At 37.0% G+C, this 20,631-nt stretch overlaps 1 protein-coding gene across 6 annotated transcripts in view; it reads left to right on the forward strand.

The window, feature by feature from the left end:
- The window catches only part of RABGAP1 (RAB GTPase activating protein 1), a 172,820-nt gene that overhangs the window by 82,002 nt on the left and 70,187 nt on the right, over window positions 1–20,631 (forward strand). For all 6 annotated transcript variants that reach the window (XM_032251610.1, XM_032251608.1, XM_032251609.1 and 3 more), the window contains 2 exons: window positions 2,564–2,657; window positions 7,320–7,470. In XM_032251610.1, coding sequence (XP_032107501.1) covers window positions 2,564–2,657; window positions 7,320–7,470 — 245 coding nt within the window. The remainder of the gene's footprint in view (window positions 1–2,563; window positions 2,658–7,319; window positions 7,471–20,631) is intronic.

The raw sequence follows: 20,631 nt of genomic DNA on the forward strand, positions 1-20,631 counted from the left end.
TATAATCTCTGCCTGCTGAGTTCAAGCAATTCTCCTGCCTCAGCCTCCTGAGTAGTTGGGACTACAGGTGTGTGCTACCATGTCTGGCTAATTTTTGTTTTTATTTTTTTATTTTTAGTGGAGATGGGGTTTTGCCATGTTGGCCAGGCTGGTTTTCAGCTCCTGACCTTGTGATCTGCATGCCTTGGCCTCCCAGAGTGTTAGAATTACAGGCATGAGCCACCACACCCAGCAAATTTTAGTAATTTTTCATAGCCACCTTTCCCCAAAGAGTTGTATTTAATGTATTGGTGTTTCAATGAATAGAAAATTACTTGAGAGATTAGAAAGCAGGGCTAGTTTGGCAAGGTAGTGAGGTTGGGGACATCTACCTTAGTGCTCTTGAGCCTTTTTTTTTTTTTTTTTTTTTGAGACGGAGTCTTGCTCTGTTGCCCAGGCTGGAATGCAGTGGCGTGAACTTGTCTCACTGCAACCTCCGCCTCCTGGGTTCAAGTGATTCTCTTGCCTCAGCCTCTCAAGTAGCTGGGATTACAGGCACCCACCAACACATTGCCTGGCTAATTTTTGTATTTTTACTAGAGATGGGGTTTTACCATGTTGGCCAGGCTGGTCTCAAACTCCTGACCTCATATGGTCTGCCTGCCTTGGCCTCCCAAAGTGCTGGGATTACAAGCATGAGCCACCATGCCTGGCCTAACCTTTCTCTTCTTTCCCTTATTCATCCATATACAGAAGATCTCTCATATTCGGTTTCTCATCTTCTGTGTCTCACCAGCAAAACTGATGATAATGTCCAAGCATTATAGTACAAAGAAGTTGAGTAAGAAGTATCACAGATTTCTGAGTTTTTAAAATTAGTGCTTTTCAGATAATTGCTGTCTCTATTGGGGATGCAGATTCAAGTCATTAGAGATGTAAAGATCCAAACTTTGTTTAGGGAAGTTAAGCCAAAAAATAAAAACAAACAACTCTAGAAAGGGCGTTGGTGAAGACAAATGGAAACAAATACTGTTGTAACCCAGTTAGTGGAATTGTAAATCGGTAGAACATTTGGAAGTCAGTTTGTCAGAAATTTTCAGTGTTCTTAAAAGTATGCATTTTTCTTAAACTGAGAAAGTACGTTTCTGAGCACATACCTGATGAAAGCAATGACATATATTCATCCTGATTCTGTTGGTAGCAAAAAGTTAAAAACTCGCCAAGTGTCCAACAAGAGGATTAAGTAGATATCTTAGTCCGGGTTTATTCTCTGCTTTCATTATGCTTTTCAGTTCCTCTCATGCCTTGATCAGTGTCACTTTTTTCATTGTCTTCATATCTTACAATCTCTAACTTCTGACTTGAATTTACTTTTCTTAATTGAATTAAGTTAGAAATGATTTATTTTGGTCTTTTAAAGTTTTTTTTTTGCTTTTTACATAAATTAATATTTGCCATTTTAGAAAATTTAGAAAGTCATAAAAACATAAAAGAGCAGAAAAAAATACCAATCATAACTCCATCACTCAGAAGGAGTAATTGTTAGTGTTTGGTATATTTTATACCAGTCTTCTATTTTTTAACATAGATTAGATCATAATGAAGATTAAGCTCTTTATATTTTTATTTAATGCTGTATTTTTCCGTATCATTTATATTAGTCCATTCTCATACCCAAGGCTGAGTAATTTATTAAGAAAAGTGGTTTATTTCATTTATTTATTTTTTTTGGTGATGGAGTCTCGCTCTGTTGCCCAGACTGGAGTGCTGTGGCACAATCTTGGCTCACTGCAAAATTTATAAAGAAAAGACACTTAATCGATTCACAGTTCTGCAGGGCTGGGGAGGCCTCAGGAAACTTACAATCGTGGCAGAAGGGGAAGCAAACACGTCCCTCTTCACATGGCAGCAGGAGGAAGAATGAGTACCAGCAGGGGAAATGCCAGATGCTTATAAAACTGTCAGATCTCATGAGAACTCTCTTACTGTTATGACAACAGCATGGGGGGGGGAACCACCCCCATGATTCAGTTACCTCCCATCGGGTCCCTCCCATTACATGTAGGGTTATGAGAGCCACAATTCAAGATGAAATTTTGGTGGGGACACAGAGCCAAACCATATCATCATCATATAAACATAAATAACAACCTGCAATTACATTATATACATATAATTTCTTCAGCCATTCTGTACTCCCACTGTTGGACACTTAGATGGTTTGACATTTTTTAACTGTTTTAAGTAAGACATATTTTTATGCATAAAGCTCTTTGCTTTGAAAAATGAGAGAAAATACCGTATTTTGAATCCTATAGTTTTATAATTAAATGTCTCCTTTTTTTTTTTTTTGAATTGACATAATATGGACCTATGTGGAAAACAAAAGAGAATTAAAGAGGTTACAGCATTTTACCTAGAACCATTTTTATTGTCTTTGTAATTATCCATAAATACTAAAAGAGAGAAATTATGACTTTATGCTCTCAGTAAAGTCTTTCAAAATTGACTCTTAACATTATAACGTTCTTCTGGTTAGCATAGCCACCTTTGTTACCATTTTTGTGTGTTTTGTTTATTATAGATAATGATGAACCTCTCTTGAGTGGATCTGGTGATGTATCCAAAGAATGTGCAGAAAAAATTCTGGAAACATGGGGGGAACTGTTGTCAAAATGGTAAGTTATGATAGAATAGTTCTTTTTATCTACAGTTCTTATGGGTGGAGAATCTTGCCTAACTATAATATTCAATTTTGGAACCAATAATAGAAACCTAAGTGTGAGGTTTGCATTCTGTGATCTATTTTAGAGATTTATATTAGTAGTAGTAGAGAGTTGAAATAAATTTTCAGAATATCAGGAACCTAATAAGTTCTCATTGCTGAAGAAAATATTTATCCAAATATGGAATTCGTAGACAGAATAAATAAGAAAAGTATCTTTTATATTGAAGAGGTTGGGAACCACTGAGTGGTTCAGATAATACACAACAGTCAGTTTAGAGGATGTTCACATAATGCATAGAGCCGTCATAGAGACCCAGGTAGGATTTTTCCCTTATCTGTGGTAAGTACTAAGAATGACAGAGCAAAGTGACATAAGCATGGTATATATTACCTGCTCTATCAGTTACTAACTAACACTTAAAAAATTCCTACTAACACTTGAAAAATTTAGGAATTTCTCATCAGCTCAAGAATTGCTTTGACAACAGAGTTAAGAAGCACTATCCTATAGGCTGTCTAAAAAGAATACATTGACTTTAGGCTGGGTGTGGTGGTTCACCCCTGTAATGGCAGCCTTTTGGGAGGTCAAGGCGGGATCATTGCTTGAGCTGAGGAGTTCAAGACAAGTCTGGGGAACTTGGTGAGACCCCATCTCTGCAAAAAATGAAAAGTTAACCAGATATGGAGGTGTGCACCTGTGATTCCAGCTACTCTGGAGGCTGAGGCAGGAGGATCACTTGAGCCTAGGAGTTCAAGGCTGCAGAGAGCCATGATTATACCACTGTACTCCAGTCCAAGTGGCAGAGTTGAGACCCTTTCTCACAAAAAAAAAAAAAAAAAAGAAAGAAAAAGAAGAAACACCAATCAAGCAAAAAGAATACATTCCTTCTCACGCCTGTAATTCCAGTGCTTTGGGAGGCTAAGGCCAGTGAATCACCTGAGGTCAGGAGTTTAAGACCAGCCTGACGAACATGGTGAAACCCTGTCTCTACTGAAAAGACAAAAATTAGCTGGGCATGGTGGTGCACGCCTGTAATCCCAGCTACTCAGGAGACTGAGGCAGGAGAATCTCTTGAACCTGGGAGGTGGAGGTTGCAATGAAGCAAGATTGTACCACTGCACTCCAGCCTGGGCAACAGAGTGAGACTCTGTCTCAAAAAAATTTTTCTTCAGGTATTTATTAACATAACCACAGATATTCTGGTAAGTCAGCTTGGTGAGACATTTATACAGTGTCCTTTCCTCCTTGAGCAGGATGCCAGTATATGCTGAAAAAAGGTGAGCTTAGAAGTCATCTGAGCACTTCTCTATTTCTGACATTCTGGTTATTAGAGTTGTCATATAAACTCCCTGTGGACCTGTTACCTTCAGGTTTGACTTTTCTTGGAAGTTTTAACTGTTGAAGTATTTCACTGCGTTGTTAAAGTTGTGTCTCAGAATTCTAAAGCATTATGTCATGCCCTTAAGGGATAGGACTACAAATGGGCATCATCTGCTTTTATGTTACTCTCACAGTGCTTTACACTTTTGACAAAACACTCTCCACATTGGAAAATGTCAAATGTGTACAGGAGAAAAAAGCAAACTCAAGCATGGTTTTTCTTTACATAAGTTGTTTTAATAAATGAACTCTGCAAAAACCCCCAGGGTTCTCTTATATTTTTGATGTTTTTTTACATCAGGAGACAAAACTTCTGGTGGTCTTGTCACAATTACATTTTCAGTTCAGTGAATTTGGAGTGTTTTGGCTGCTGCTGGCAGGAATTTTATCTGTATAAAAGGTTTCTGCTCTAAAACAGAAATGTAATTGAATTTTGACATGGTTACATAATAATATATTTAATATCATGTAGATATAGCATTAAGACTCTAGTTAGATTTTATTACATGAACCCATCAGCATCTTATACAACAGCTTGGAATTTGTTTTGCTATCAGGCTTTGTTATTCATTTAATTAACATGTCTTTCCATTCCTTCAAATGTGTTTATTGAGTTTCCATCTGTCTCTACTATTTTTGCTTGTTTTAGTCATGTCTTCAGGTATAATAACATAGTATTTCTTCTTCAGTTCATTACATCATTATTTTTTCTTATTATTATATGTCTTCTATGGATATGTGTTTTGTGGATAAGCAGCCTTTTAATGGAATTTTAAAGCCTGGTAGGCCTGGTTTAAAATTCTGCCTCTCCTACTTTTAAGCCGTGTGGTATTAGACAAGTCACTTAACTCTTCTGAGTCTGTTTCTTCATTTAGAAAGAAGTCTATAAGCTTAGCATTTGTAATTATTATAGATTAATAGATGTCATGATTGTAGTTGGAGTAACATAGAACTAATGAATTTGCCATATTTTAGGTACTGTGCTGTTATGTGCTCTGTTTCACCTGTAACAACCTTATAATGTAGTATCTTTTTCATAGATGAGACTGGTTCAGAGGTTAAGGTATTCTAGTTAGTAAATAGCGCAGCCAGAATTTTTAACACAGTCAAGTCTGATCCCAAAGCTGGTTTATTTGACTCAACATTAGATTTTAGTGGTAGTATTAATAATATCTTTGAGTTCTAATTCTCCATGTTGATTTTAGCGTGGCTCGTAGTGGATAAGAGAACTAATGTCTGCATAAAATAGGATGCTAAGTTGGATAAAGTTAGTATTATCAATGAGATGAAATTATTCTGAAAGTAATTTTGTCAATGTAAATTAAGCTAGTAAGGTTAGCAAACTTTCTCTGTAAAGAGCCAAATAATAAATATTTTAGGCTTTGCAGGTTAATAGTCTGTCACAACTACTCAGTTCTAGTATTGTGGTGCAGGAGCTATCATACACGATACTGACAAATAAGCATGGATTTATTTCAGTAAAAGTTTGTTAATAGAAACAGGTGGTGGGCCCAGTTTGGCCCACAGGCCATAGCACACTAGGGATTGAATTAGCAACAGAACTGTGTGTGCTTTCTCTGCTCATAACTCTTCAAATTTTATATAATGTTTTTATCTAAACAAGGACAAAACTATATTGCATTGTCTATAGCATTTGCATTAAGGTACCAATGTCACAGAACAAAACACTTTTAAACGTACTGTGCAGAACTCTCATAGGATTCTTTGAACGTTTTGAGAAAAATCACAGGCCTTTTTAGAATTTGATAGTGGTTATATTGTATCAGTAACTTCTGCTTACATCTGATAATCACAGAATCTCTTTTATGTCAGCATCCTGCTTTATTGACCCAGTAATGGTGGCTCTCAAGTCATAAACCAGCTGCTATATAACAGGTAGAACATTCATTAGTCTTAGGAGTTTGAGGACTACCTCAGTCATTTAATTGACCACCCTAAAATTTTTTCTCCATCTGTACAACTAGAGATACTACGATCTACCTCTGGTGGTGGTTCTGAAGATATAAGATACGGTATGCAGAAACACTTTGTACATGTATACCACCATTTCAAGGCTATTTTTGTTTTCCCCATTTTATAGGTGACATAAATGAAGTCGAAAGATTTTGGTAACTTGTAGTGATACAGTAGTTCAGTGGAAATATTATTAGCCACTGTAAACATTCATAAAACTTATTTGAAGGAAGGCATCATAAAAACTGTTAGAAACATACTTGAGATATTTTAACTTAGAACGTCTAAGTATACAATATTCTTGTAATTTTTTTTTTCTAGACAAAGTCTCTGTCACCCAGGCTGGAGTGCAGTGGTGCGATCTGTCACTGCAGCTTTGAACTCCTGGGCTCAAGGAATCTTCTTACCTTAGCCTCCCAAGTAGCTAGGACTTACAGCTATCATGCCCACTAATTTTTATTTTATTTTCTGTAGAGACGGGGTATTGCTATATTACCTACGTTGGTCCCGATCTCCCAGGTTCAAGAAATCTTCCCACCTTGGCCTCTCAAAGCAGTGGAACTACATAAGTCACCGTGCCCTGCTGACCACGTGTCAGTTTTGATGTAGAGCCAGATTCTTATTATGTGTCTACTGTTGGTCTTTTTTTTTTTTTTTTTTTTTGAGATTGAGCCTTGCTCTGTAACCCAGGCTGGAGTGCAGTGGTGTGATCTCAGCTCACTGCAACCTCCACCTCCTGGTTCAAGCAATTCTTCTGCCTCAGTCTCTCGAGTAGCTGAGATTACAGATATGTGCCACCATGACTGGCTAACTTTTTGTATTTTTAGTAAAGACAGGGTTTCACCATGTTGTCCAGGCTGATCTTGAACTCCTGACTTCAGGTGATAACGCCCACCTTGGCCTCCCAAAGTGTTGGGATTACAGATGTGAGCCACTGTACCCAGCCATCTTTTTTACATAAACTCTAGCCATAGAGCATCATGTATGATTTCCAGTTTTGCTTTTTTTTTTTTTTTAAAGTAGAGAAGTAATTTAAAGATATTTAAGAAGCAGTTTACAGAATCTATGTGGATTTTTATTTTCTTCTACACAATCTCATGGTTATCTTGGCCCCGTCTAATTCAGCAGCACTTTTTTTTCTTTATTGCCATGTTTCCGTGTCATGTATTTGTAAGCCATTTAGATAGACTTTGATAAAAGTAACACTCTTTAGAGAATCTTCCTTTTATGATTTATGGTTTATGGGTTTATTTTTAGGCATCTCAACTTGAATGTGAGACCAAAGCAGTTGTCATCCTTAGTAAGAAACGGTGTTCCTGAAGCTCTTCGAGGAGAAGTCTGGCAGTTGCTAGCCGGCTGTCATAACAATGACCACCTGGTAGAAAAATACCGCATTCTCATCACAAAGGTAAGGGGGTGATAATTCAGCTTCAGCATTAATTCTTTTAGATATTTGTGATGAAAAGATCATTGTGGTTACTTGACTTACAAGAATTTTTTATGATTCCTTTAAGAATAGAACTGTTAATACTTCTGGCTCTAAGGTGTTTTTTTCTGTTGCACAAAGAAGTCACAGTTTTTTCTCCTTGATTGATTTCACCTCAGAAGCCAAAGGTATCTTCTAGCCCATTGTATATCCAGATTTTTTTTTTTTTACTATAATTACATTTTTAGTCAAACTACTTGTGCTGTGTGATGTGTAAAAATTTTCTTTTGATTATTTTAATACTTTTCACACTTGACAGAAATGTGTTTTTTGGTAGGGAAGGCTTAGTTTCAGTTTCTGCAGTTGGGAGAAAATAATTCTATAACCTTATTGTAGAATTATATTCTCTTTTTAGCTCATCCCTCTAAATTGAAAAAAAGCCCTCATTTTTATGGTGTTCCCCCTATGAAGTTCATACATTCCTCAAGGCTTTGCAAGCAAAGCAAGAAAAACTATTTCTTGTACAAGTATACTAGGATGTAAAGTAATTTTCATCCTTTGTGTTCATGTTTTCAGTTTTAGTTTTAGTTTTCTCAAATTGCTCAAGTGTTTATCTTTAGGAAGCAGTTTCTCCAATAGTATGCAAATCCCAAACCTGGGTTGTGAATGGATTTCTCAGAATCTTCACGAATATGGGAGATTTTTCAGTGTGACAGAAGGTAAAACTTTGTCTTAAAAAAAAAAAAGAGTTAAAACCTTATAAAGCATGCATAATGTCTCTAGAAAGCTGTTATTTAAAAAACAAAACACCTTATGGGGAAGAACAGCTCTTTTTTTTTTTTTTTTTTTTTTTTAAAGGCAGAATCTTGCTCTGTCGCCCAGGCTGGAGTGCAGTGGCATGATCTAGACTCACTGCAGCCTCTGCATCCTGGCTTTTAAGCAGTTGTGCCTCAGCCTCCTAAGAAGCTGAGATTACATGTGCTTGCCACAACACCTGGCTAATTTTTATATTTTTAGTAGAGAGGGAGTTTCTCCATTTTGGCCAGGCTGGTCTCGAACTCCTGGCCTCAAGCAATCTGATTGCCTCACCCTCCCAAAGTGCTGGAATTACAGATGTGAGCCACCTCATCTGGCCTGGAAGAATAGCATTCAAGCATGAGATAGGACCTTTCTTCACCAGAAAATGACTTTTATGTCCTCAGAATATTAATGTTCTTTCTCATAATCTTATTTCCAGACAGATTTTTTTTCCCAATAAGTATTCTGATTCCTTCCATTAAGTTGGTATAATTGTTTAACTAGCATTTATTGTTGAATAACTATTACAACCACAGTGTTGGAGCTGGGAGGTTAAACACAAAAGCAAATAGCTGTCTTACGATAGAATGTATCTGAAAAAAGCACAGTGGGAGCCATCGAAAAGAGTGATTAATTCTGCTTGGGAGAACAGGAGTCTTTATAAGGAATATAACATTTGAGATAAATTCCAGGCATAGAAAGGTGAGTAGAGCATTGTATTCATACTACGAATGGAGCCATTGAAGAATGAGGTTATATAACATGTATAGCTAGTAGAGGTACACTTAGTTGATTATTTCCTTTTGTTGGCAAATCATATTTTGAATTTGTAACACTATTTAGTTTTTTTGAAGTCCTTTAAAATCTTTGGTCAAAAATGACTTCTTAAGAGTTTATTGCTTTAAACTAAATATTTTTGGTAAGTATTTAAAATACATGAAGTATCTATGAATAAATGGATTCTGTTTTTCTGGTTCCATGAAAATGGTGATATCTGTTGGTAGAAATGGAAACTGGTAGTTATATGATATCTAAAAGAAAGACTATTAACAAAATATGAAACATTTGCTTGATTTGTATATACTGGTGATGTGTACTTTATATTTCATGTTAAACTTCCAAAAAATATATATATTTTTTGAGCTGGAGCCTAGCCCTGTCACCCAGGCTAGCATACAGTGGCATGATCTAGGCTCACTACAAGCTCTACCTCCCTGGTTCAAGTGATTCTCCAGCCTCAGCATCCCGATACAGGTGCCCACCACCACGCCTAGCTAATTTTTGTATTTTTAGTAGAGACAGGGTTTCACTCTGTTGTCCAGGCTGGTCTTGAACTCCTGACCTCGTGATCTGCCTGCCTCAGCCTCCCAAAGTACTGGGATTACAAGTGTAAGCCACTGTGCCTGGGCCCCCACATTTTTTTTAATGGATATATTAATTTAAATTGCTGCTAGATGATCAGAAAATACACATTATTTAACCACCATAATATTTGTGAATTAAAAAATAATGACAATGATTAGTATAAGTTGGTTTTGCTTTTCTTTTGTGTCTTCATGGAATTAAGAGTTATTATTGTATGGGAAGGGTAATTGACATCTTTTAACTTACTCTGAAATGTTTTGGGGGGAGTAAGGTATTTTTTATAGTCCTCCACTCTACTAGTTGAGCTGTCAAAGTTTGCATTTAAGCTACTTTTTTTTTAAATGTGTAGCTCCATGACATTTTACATGTAAATACACTGCAGTGATCATTACCGAGAGCAAGAACATATCCATAACCCCCAAAAGTTATTCATGTACCCTTGTATTCATAACTACTCTTAATACAGTACCCTGAGTAATCACTATTCTGACTTTTCTCTCCATAGGTTACTTTTGATTGTTCTTGAATTTTTCTTTTCTGGTTGCTCTGTCAACCAGGCTGGAGTGCAATGTTGTGATCTCAGCTCACTGCACCTCCACCTCCTGGGTTCAAACGATTCTCCTGCGTCAGCCTCTCAAATAGCTGGGATCACAGACGCACACCACCAAGCCCACCTAATTTTTTATTTTCAGTAGAGACAGGGTATCAGCGTGTTGGCCGGACTGGTCTTGAACTCCTGACCTCAGGTGATCCACCTGCCACAGCCTCCCAAAGTATTGGGATTACAGGAGTGAACCTACACGCCCAGCCTTGAAATTAATTTAATGCAGTTATACACTCACACAGCATGTACTCGTTTGTGTGTCACTTCTTTTGCTCATCTATTTTGAGTGTGTATCAGTAGCTTTTTTGTTCTCTTTTTTAAAAATTGTTTAGAGTATTCCATTATATGAATAAACCATACTTTAAAAATATATTCTGCTATTGCAAATGTTTGATTCTTTGCCAGTTTTAGCTATTATGAATAAAACTGCTATAAACATTCTTGCACAAGGCAGGATTTGTACATATTATACATATTTATAGATAATATTTATGTATATATACACACTACTAAATTCTAGAAGGTATTTATTCTGAACATGGCTTCTTCGCCAGCTATATGCTTTGTGTTCTGAAATTTTACATATAATATTATTTTAGGGATTTTTTTTTTTTTTTTTTGCTTAGCTTCTTCAGAGACTAGAGCAGGAAAGAGTGACTTGATTTAGATCAAGAGTGAAGATCATAAAAGTTAACTTGGCAAACAACTGAGTAATGTCTTTGTCATCATTTTGCATTAATTGTCAAGCCTGTCTTGTAGGAATTTTTGCATATGCTTGTTTAACCCAAGGACAAAGGACCTTTCAGTAACATAAAATACATAGTATGCTTTTAAAGGTATTTCTTATTTCAATAAGCAATGTAGTTAGCTTGGAGACCCTCTTTGTTCTCCCTGTTTCACGTTTTAAAGTGAAAACTTTTGAGTTTTTAAAATTTTAGTAGGGATCCAAAAGGGAAATAATAGAACAATAGTAATAGCTACCTTTTTGAGCACTAATTATGTGTCAGATACTATGGCAATGCACTAGGATGTGATAGTTCAAAGTTCCATCAGCAATTTAGTTACATGTAGTTGTACCAAAAAAGTACCTGCTGTCCTGTATCCCAACCAGTATTATTATTATATTTAATTTTTACTATCAGTAGATGTAAGGATGTAAGTGATGCCAACATTTTTTTTTTTTTTTTTTTTTGGAGATGGAGTCTTGCTCTGTCATCCAGGCTGGAGTGCAGTGGTGCAATGTCAGCTCACTGCAACCTCAGCCTCCTGGGTTCAAGTGATTCTCCTGGCTCAGCCTCCTGAGTAGCTGGGATTACAAGTGCATGCCACCACGCCTGGCTAATTTTTGTATTTACTAGAGATGAAGTTTCACCATGTTGGTCAGGCTGGTCTCTAACTCCTGACTTCGTGATCCGCCCACCGCAGCCTCCCAAAGTGTTGGGTTTACAGGCGTGAGCCACCGTGCCCAGCCCAGCGTATCTTTTAGTTTGCAGTTCTCTTCCTACGGGTAAATTTGAATGATTTCCTCTTCTATAAATTACCCCTTCATGTTCTTTGTACATTTATCTATGAAATCTTTTTAAGATAACAGTTTCTAAACACTCTCCATGTATATCTACTAATTCTTTGCATATGCATTATAAATGTTTTTTAATGATTTTATTTATGGTTTTATGCCATACAAGACATCTTTAATTTGTATGTAGAAAATTGTGTCTTGGTTAAGCCCTCTTCTGTCTCTAGATGTTGTAAATGTGGTTTCTAACATTTTCTTGCAAGGTTTTTATTCTATGTGTTAATTTTTATGCCCTTAATCCATCTGGAATTTATTTTTGTACATGGCATAAGATAGCAATCTGATTTTGCTTTCTTCCCAGATGGATAACCAGTTGTGCTACTCCTATTTTCCTACTCAGTAGAACTACCATCTTTGTCATATTTTAAATTCTCATATATGCTGGGATTGATTTCTAGATTGTTCTTCGTATTATCTGTTTGCATATTCCTGTCCCCATACTGTTTTGATTAAAGAGACTTTGCGTTATTTCTGATATCTGTGAAAGCAAGTCTTTTTGTTTCCTATTTCATACCTTACTTGACTATTCTGCAAATTTAGTCTGCCATGAAAACCTTATAATCTTTTATCCAATCTCACTACCACAACCACCACCCTCTAAGGTTATGTGGAGATTCTTATTTGAATTGCATTTAATTTACATACCAGTTGTGAGTATAAGTTCAACACATGAGAATACAGTATGTCTTTTTATTTGTTCAGGTCTTTTTTTTTTCTGTCTTCAAGAATTCTGAATTGCCTTCATATGGATCTTGTACCTTTGTTGTTAAATTCCTAAGAATTAACTTATAAAGTATTTACACTACAGCAAATGGAATAGTTTTTTTCACTTTACATTTGTAGGTGCTAATTGCCACAACAGAGACAAGAGAGTGATTTTTAAATTTTTTCTATTTGCCTTTTAATATTTTGATTAATTTTCCTAACTTTATATTGTCATCTTTTCAGATTTTCAGGTATGTAATAATATCAGCAGTAAAAACAGTTTCATCTATTTTATAATGTTTATACAGGCTACTAAATTTTCTTCGTTTTTTTGAAGCAGTACGACAGTGTTAAATGATGATGGTGATAACTAGCACCCCCCTCTAATTCCTGATTTTAATTAAAATAGTTTTAGTTTTCTATCTTTTGGAAACATACTGTTTTTTTTGTTTTTGTGAACAATTTGTGTTTGGCTGGGTGCAGTGGCTCACGCCAGTAATCCCAGCACTTTTGGAGGCCAAGGCCAGTGGATGATCTGAGGTCAGGAGTTTGTGACCAGCCTGGGCAACATGGCGAAACCCCATCTGTACTAAAAATACAAGTATTAGCCTGATGTGGTGGTGGGCACCTGTAATCCCAGCTCCTTGGGAGGCTGAGGCAGGAGAATTGCTTGAACCCGGGAGGTAGAGGTTACAGTGAGCCAAGACAGCACCATTGCATTCCAGCTTGGACGACAGAGTGAGACTCTGCCTCAATAAATAAATAAATAGGCTAGGCATGGTGGCTCATGCCTGTAATCCCAACACTTTGGGAGGCCGAGATAGGCGGTTCATGAGGTCAGGAGATTGAGACCATCCTGGCTAACACGGTTAAACCACATCTCTACTAAAAATACAAAAAAATTAGCTGGGCGTAGTGACATATCCCTGTAGTCCCAGCTACTTTGGAGGCTGAGGCAGGAGAATCACTTGAACCCAGAAGGTGGAGGTTGCAGTGAGCTGAGGAGATGGTGCCACTGCACTCCAGCCTGGGTGACAAAGTGAGACACCATCTCCAGATAGATAGATAGATAGATAGATAGATAGATAGATAGATAGATAGATAGTTTTTCATTTAAGTGGTTTCCTTCTATCTCTGGGTTGGATTTTTTATTAGGAATGTGTACTGAATTTTATCAATAGGGTTATCAGTACTATTACTAATTTTCTTTAATTTGTTAATGGAATAAATATATACTCTATCAACATATGATAGACTTCTTATATTTAACTACTACCCTTGGCTTCATGGAATAAATTTTTTTAACCAAGGACCCCTCTAGTCTTTGTTTTCTGATGTTTGATCAAGGGCTCCTCAACCTTCTAGGCAGAACTTGTTGGACTCAGAGAGAAGAAAGCTTAATAAGTCATCCACAGGGACTCTTATGGCTTCTCTTACCTCCAGTTGCCTGTAATTCTTACAGCTGTTTGGATCTTGTGAATCAAATAATTTGGAGTTGAAAATGAAGGAGAAAAGACGGCACTTTCTTGATTCCAGAGTCCTCTTCTGTCCCTTCTTTCTGAAGGTTTTTACCTTTTGTGTTGGTGACTTTGCTCCTTTTAATTCAGTGCTTAGTAGCAAAAATTTATAGCAAATGGCTCCTTCAGTACATTATTTTAATAATGAGAGAATAATGAAATAGCAACCTATTCTGATGTTTTTCTTTCATTTAATTGGCCTTGCTTATCTTTTCTTAAACTTCTTTGCATCATTTTCTACAGTGATTTTCAACTTCAGTGATGAGAACCTTTTGCCACTAATTGCAAACTTTTATCCAGAAGCAAGCTAGTAGCAAGCTCATGTAACTAGTATTTACATTTGTAATTGTTCAGAATTCATGGAGGCCTAGCCACATTTTGCTAGTCTGGAAAAAGTAACTTATTCAATTATAATGTTAATGTTATTAGTAAGCAGGATTTTTTGGTTTTTTTTGTTTCTGTTTTTGTTTTTTTTTTGTTTGTTTTCTCTGAGACGGAGTCTCACACGTGGGGCTCACTGCAGCCTCCACCTTCTGGGTTCATGTGATTCTCTTGCCTCAGCCTCCCAAGTAGTTGAGACTACAGGCATGCGCCACCACACCTGGCTAATTTTTTGTATTTTTAGCAGAAATGGGGTTTCACTGTGTTGGCCAGGCTGGTCTTAAACTCCTGACCTCGTGATCTGCCTGCCTCGGCTTCCCAAAGCTGAGATTACAGGCGTGAACCACCACACCCGGTCTGTTTTGATTTTTAATTAACAATTTCTCTCTGGTAGGTTTGTAATAGGTAAGAATTGAATAATATTTAATCATAAGAATCTGCCTGTGGATACCAAACAATAAAAGGAGATCAATTTAGCAATCGGAATGTTGGCCATGGAGGACGAAGCCTGGGTACTAGTTTCAGTTCTGCCACTTCATTTCTATTCTCTGAACTGAGGTAGCTAAGGTAATTTGTTGATCTTTCCTTAAGTTTTGACATTCTGGAAAATCAGACAGTTTGCTTGAGTCCTGCCCTCCAAAATAGGCCATAATTTCATTTTTTTCACAACTGAGCACTCTTGCTGTCTTGTTCTAAATGAAAATAATGGTTAGTGGATGTTAGAACTGTATTGTCTGCTGTCATACAGCAATTGCTGCAGTAGGTTTCTTTAAATCATTATTTGTGAACGTAATTTTAGGCCCTATATCTTATCTCTGTTATTTTCCTTCATATGAGTTTAATGTAAGTTATACTTGTCTAGGGAGTTCTAAACGTTTCCTGAATTATAAGACTGGGAACGTATTTGGTTTGTCCGTGTTAAAATTGCTATTTTTTTTTTTTTTTTTTTGAGTTGGAGTTTCACTCTTGTTACCCAGGCTAGAGTGCAATGGCACAATCTTGGCTCACTGCAAACTCTGCCTCCCGAGTTTAAGTGATTCTCCTGCCTCAGTCTCCCAAGTAGCTGGACTAAAGGCATGCACCACCACACCCAGCTAATTTTTGTAGTTTTAGTAAAGACGGGGTTTCACCGTGTTGGCCAGGATGGTCTCGATCTCTTGATCTCACAATCCGTCCACCTCAGCCTCCCGAAGTGCTGGGATTACAGGCATGAGCCACCACACCCAGCCCTATTTGACAGTTTTTCACCCACAAATAGGTCATTTCACATGCCTCAACTTAATAATTATAGGTGAGTTAAATAGTTACCATACTGAGGTTTTACTTGAAAGATCTTTCTACCAGGCGTGGTGGCTCACGCCTCTAATCCCAGCACTTTGGGAGGCCGAGATGGGCAGAACACGAGGTCAAGAGATCGAGACCATCCTGGCCAATGTTGTGTAACTCTGTCTCTACTAAAATACAAAAAAATTAGCTGGGTTTGGTGGTGGGTACCTATAGTCCTAGCTACTTAGGAGGCTGAGGCAGGAGAATAGAAGTTGCATGAGCCAAGATCTTGCCACTGCACTCCAGCCTGGCACAGAGCAAGACTCCGTCTCAAAAAAACAAAAAATAATCCAGGCATGGTGGTGCATGTCATCCCAGCTACTTGGAGGCTGAGGCAGGAGAATCGCTTGAACCTGGGAGGCTGAGGTTGTGGTGAGCCGAGATCGTGCCATTGCACTCCAGCCTGGGTAACAAGAGTGAGACTCTATCTCAAAAAAAAAAAAAAGGTCTTTCAACCATCTTTCAACCTAAAAGCAGAATTGCCTTTTATTTTATTGGGCATTCATTGTTTATTCAATATAAGGTACCTTTTGAATGCCTGCCCTGTGCCAGCCCTGTGCTAAGCCTCATGGACACGCCCGTGAGTAAAATAAACTTGTTCACAGGTTTCAGGAAATCTGTACTCTAAGAGAGGAAATAGGCAGTTAACTATAAACAATTCTAAATTTACATGGGAGTTGTAGAAGAAAGAATACATACTGCCATACTGCATATGACATGAAGGATTTCTCATCTAAGTGTTCTAAAAGGTCTCTTGTTCAGAAATTATCCAGGTGTTGGATAGTTATGGTGGGATAGGGTTGTGCACAGTACATGTGGTCTTAAAAGTCAGGGGAACAGCGTGTGCTCAAGGGTGAGAAAAAGCTTGGCAGTTTCATAGAGTGTGAATGGAGATAAGACCAGAGAGGTCGTAGGTAGGGAACAGATCTTTGAAAGCTTCAGAAGGCATATTTAAACTTTTGGGCAATAGAAGCCAATGAAGCATTTTAACCAGGCAGGTTATATATTCAGGTATATAAGGCAGTATGCAAAGTGGTTTTGAGTGTCCATCTAAAGACGGAATGTCTTAATTCAAATCCTAGTTCTACTGTATTATAACCATTGAAATTGGGCAACTTAACATTCATAGGCTTTAGTTACCTTATCTATAAAGTGGAATAAATGGAATAATAATAGTGTTTTATTGGTAGAGTTGTTCAAGTTAACTTAGATAATGTGTGAAATACTTAGTAACATTCATAGTCCATACTAAGTGTAAATAACTTATTTTATTTTTTCTATTATTTGCATTATTATTAGGCTTAGAAAGATCACTCTGTTACTTGGGTTAGAGTGGAGTAAGAATAATTGCAGCGAGACCTGTTAATAATTCAGGCAAGAGATCATTTTGACCTGGTTTGGGGTAGTGGCAAAGGGATGGGGGTAAAAGATGTTGTTTAAAGGGATTTCAGAGGTAGAATTCTTAGCACTCACTTGGTGACTTAATGTGGGAGATGAGGGAGAGGGAGGAATAAAAGAGTCAAAGTATCTCAAATCATTTTTGGAATGACAGTTATATAAATAAACCCATATCGGCTGCACTAAAATGATATGTTAATGTTTGAAGCTTATTTTTTCCATTTAATAAAGTGTTATTTTTCCAAATGTACAGTTGCCTGGATTTGTTCGTGCATCTTCACCAGCAGCTGGAGCATCTCCATCCTTGGTATTTCTGGTATAGATTACTTGAGCTCTGTGCTTTGAGATCCGTTTGATAAGTCCTTTACTAAGGAGCTCCTGAGGGGCTGCCCTGGCCAGGGAGTCTCGAATCTTTAGTCTCTCAGACACCACAGCTGAGGTTATAAGTTAATAGTTGGGAACTTCCTTACAGAGTTTGTCATAGGTAGCTTTGTCAAACAAGCCAAGTTATTGAGCTTGTCTCGAACTTTGCCTTTGGACCACTTCTACTTTTTGGCCTTGTCTCCTGATTTGTTCACTGGGTCCTTTTCTTTCCTGGCTGACTTTCCGGTCTCTTTCTTCTTCTTGTAGTCCTTGGGTGGCATTGTGAAGCTCTTAGAGCAGTGACGAACACTGCAGCCTCGCTAAGATGTTGGACAAAAAGTAAAGCTAATTTTTACCAAATAATAAGTGATAGATAATGTCCATAGGTGAAACTTAAGAATTTGAAGAACTGAGATAATTTCTCATCTATAAGTAGTTAAATCTCTGAATAGGTTGGGAGAAAAAGAAATATAATTTGAACAAGTATTTTCCCTTTTTTGTTACGTTTCATTTCTTATTCTGCATTTCTTTTTAATTCTGTCATTTTTGTTATTTTAATTATTTTGCTTTTAAAGTTGTTTTTTTTTTTTTTTTTTTTTTTTTTTTTTTTTTTTTTTTTTTTTTTTGAGACGGAGTTTCGCTCTTGTTACCCAGGCTGGAGTGCAATGGCGCGATCTCGGCTCACCGCAACCTCCGCCTCCTGGGTTCAGGCAATTCTCCTGCCTCAGCCTCCTGAGTAGCTGGGATTACAGGCACACACCACCATGCCCAGCTAATTTTTTTTTGTATTTTTAGTAGAGACGGGGTTTCACCATGTTGACCAGGATGGTCTCGATCTCTTGACCTCGTGATCCACCCGCCTCGGCCTCCCAAAGTGCTGGGATTACAGGCTTGAGCCACCGTGCCCGGCCCTCTAAAGTTGTTTTAATTTTATTACGTTGAACCATATAGAAGTTGCAATGTTTGCAGATCAGAAAATATTTAACCAGCAATAAAATGGTTAAGTATCGGTAAGTTGGTAATTATATTCTTGTTCAGTAAGAGGCTTTAACTGGCATTATGGGAGTCCATTTTGAGTTAGATTGAGTGCCAAAGCCTTTCTGAAGGAATGTTGCTCTGATGGCATAAGAACAAGTGGAACAGAGCCCCATGAAGTAGACAACTTCAACCCAGCATCATTCTTTCTTGCTAAGTTGATATGGCTATGAATACTTAGAAACTGGAAAATTCAGACAATATAGAAAGCTATAGAGAAGAAAGATTTTTTAACGACGGTTATCCCACCATCCAATGATAGTGTTGATTTTTAATGTAGTTCCTTTTAGTCATATATATATATATACAGAAAGTTACTATGCCTTCATAATAGAGAGAGGATAGATCATGAGACTGCATTATTTTATTTTTATTGTATTTTTAATCAGCTTATAATGTACATATTTATGAGGCATATGATGTTCTGATACATATAGTATATAGTGATTAGATCATGGTAATTGTATACATACCCACCATATCTAACATTTATCATTTCTCTATGCTTGGAACATTCACTAACCTTCTAGCTATTTGAAACTATATGATATTAACTGTAGTCTTCCAACAGTGGTATAGAACACTAGAATTAAACTGTGTTATTTTAAAGAAGAAATGTACATACAGATTTTTGTTAAGGATACAGATTTATAGAGCCTCTGCAAGTCATTAGTAATTTGTCTCTTTTGAAGAAAATGTTTTTCCTTAATCCAAAACAAAACATTTAATTCTTCATTGATTCAGTTAAATGCGGCTATTAGGCTTTTTTTTTTTTTTTTTTTTAAGTTTCTTAAATGAATGTTTTGGTTGTAGCTCCTAGAGTGATTTCACTAAAATAGAAACAAAGTTGAAAATTGTTACTGTACTAATGACAGTAATGTAACAGCTTGTAGTTTTATTGCAATTTTATAAATTTTTAATTCTTTCAAATTCAGCCATTGTATTGTCTGTTTTTATCAGCATAACTATCTTGTTTTATACATGAGAAACCACAGAGAGAATAAGTTACATGTCCAAATTCACAAGTAGTAGTAGAAAGGCCTAGACTTTTTACTTTGGTTAATTCTTTTTCTGTTTATTGAAATACAGTAGTAACTCTCAAAAATCACTCCGTTATTCAGTATTTATTAAGTGCTCAGTGAATACGATTTAAAAATAAAGCCTATGGAAAGTGTATAGAATAAGGAGTATTGGCTGGAGGGCAAGGTATTTGGGGGAAAGTAAAATAATTGAGATCAGGGTAGAAAGGCAGTAAGGGAGTCATAGACTCTTCTTGAACAATGGAGTACAATAATAATGTGTGCATATTGGATATTTAACTAGGCAGAAATGAAAAGATTAGAAGAACGAACAAAACTGTAAGGAGGAAACACATTTGAGAACTGTTGTGGAAATATATTTTTAGGACTTGGTGGACTAAGAACAGTGCTTTGAGGGAGAGAGTAGATGATTCCTAAGTTTCATACTGGAATGCCTGGAAAAATGTTGGAAAATTACAGAGGCTTATTTGGTAGGAAAATGGTTATTTATTTTGGACATGCTGTGGTTGAAATCTCTACAGGACATCCAGGTGGAAGATGTATGACTGGCAGGCAAATTGTAGATGGAAAAGGGAGCTGAGGAGTAAAAGGGCTGGAGACCTAGGCAGAGAAATTATTTGTGTTGAGGGAACAATTGATGCGGTATCATCATTCCTTCTTTCCAGGTACCTTCAGTGCTTTGCATATGCATAGCCTCAGTGTATTTGAGTAATGTGTGACAGAACTGTATTCAGATACCTGTTGTATGACTTAAAACTGTACAGCCTCAGTAAGAGTGGGCACTTCAGGATTCAAAGGAGCCCAGCCTTAAGCATGTCAACATGATTGGCAGGAAAACACTGGTTCTTCAGGCAGGCTAATTTAGTTGTAGGAGCAGAAAGTAAGTAAAGTTATATACCTTCTCTGTGCTAGGTATTGGTAAGCCTTTTGTATATACTTTATGTCTCAACAACCCTGTGAAGTAAGGAGTGTTGTTCCCATTTTGCAACGATGAAACAGGCTTACGAGACGATAAGTAATATTAGAGCAAGAATT

Source organism: Sapajus apella, unplaced genomic scaffold, assembly GCF_009761245.1.
Source record: "Sapajus apella isolate SASKATOON/1434 unplaced genomic scaffold, GSC_monkey_1.0 scaffold76, whole genome shotgun sequence".
Lineage (NCBI taxonomy): Eukaryota > Metazoa > Chordata > Mammalia > Primates > Cebidae > Sapajus > Sapajus apella.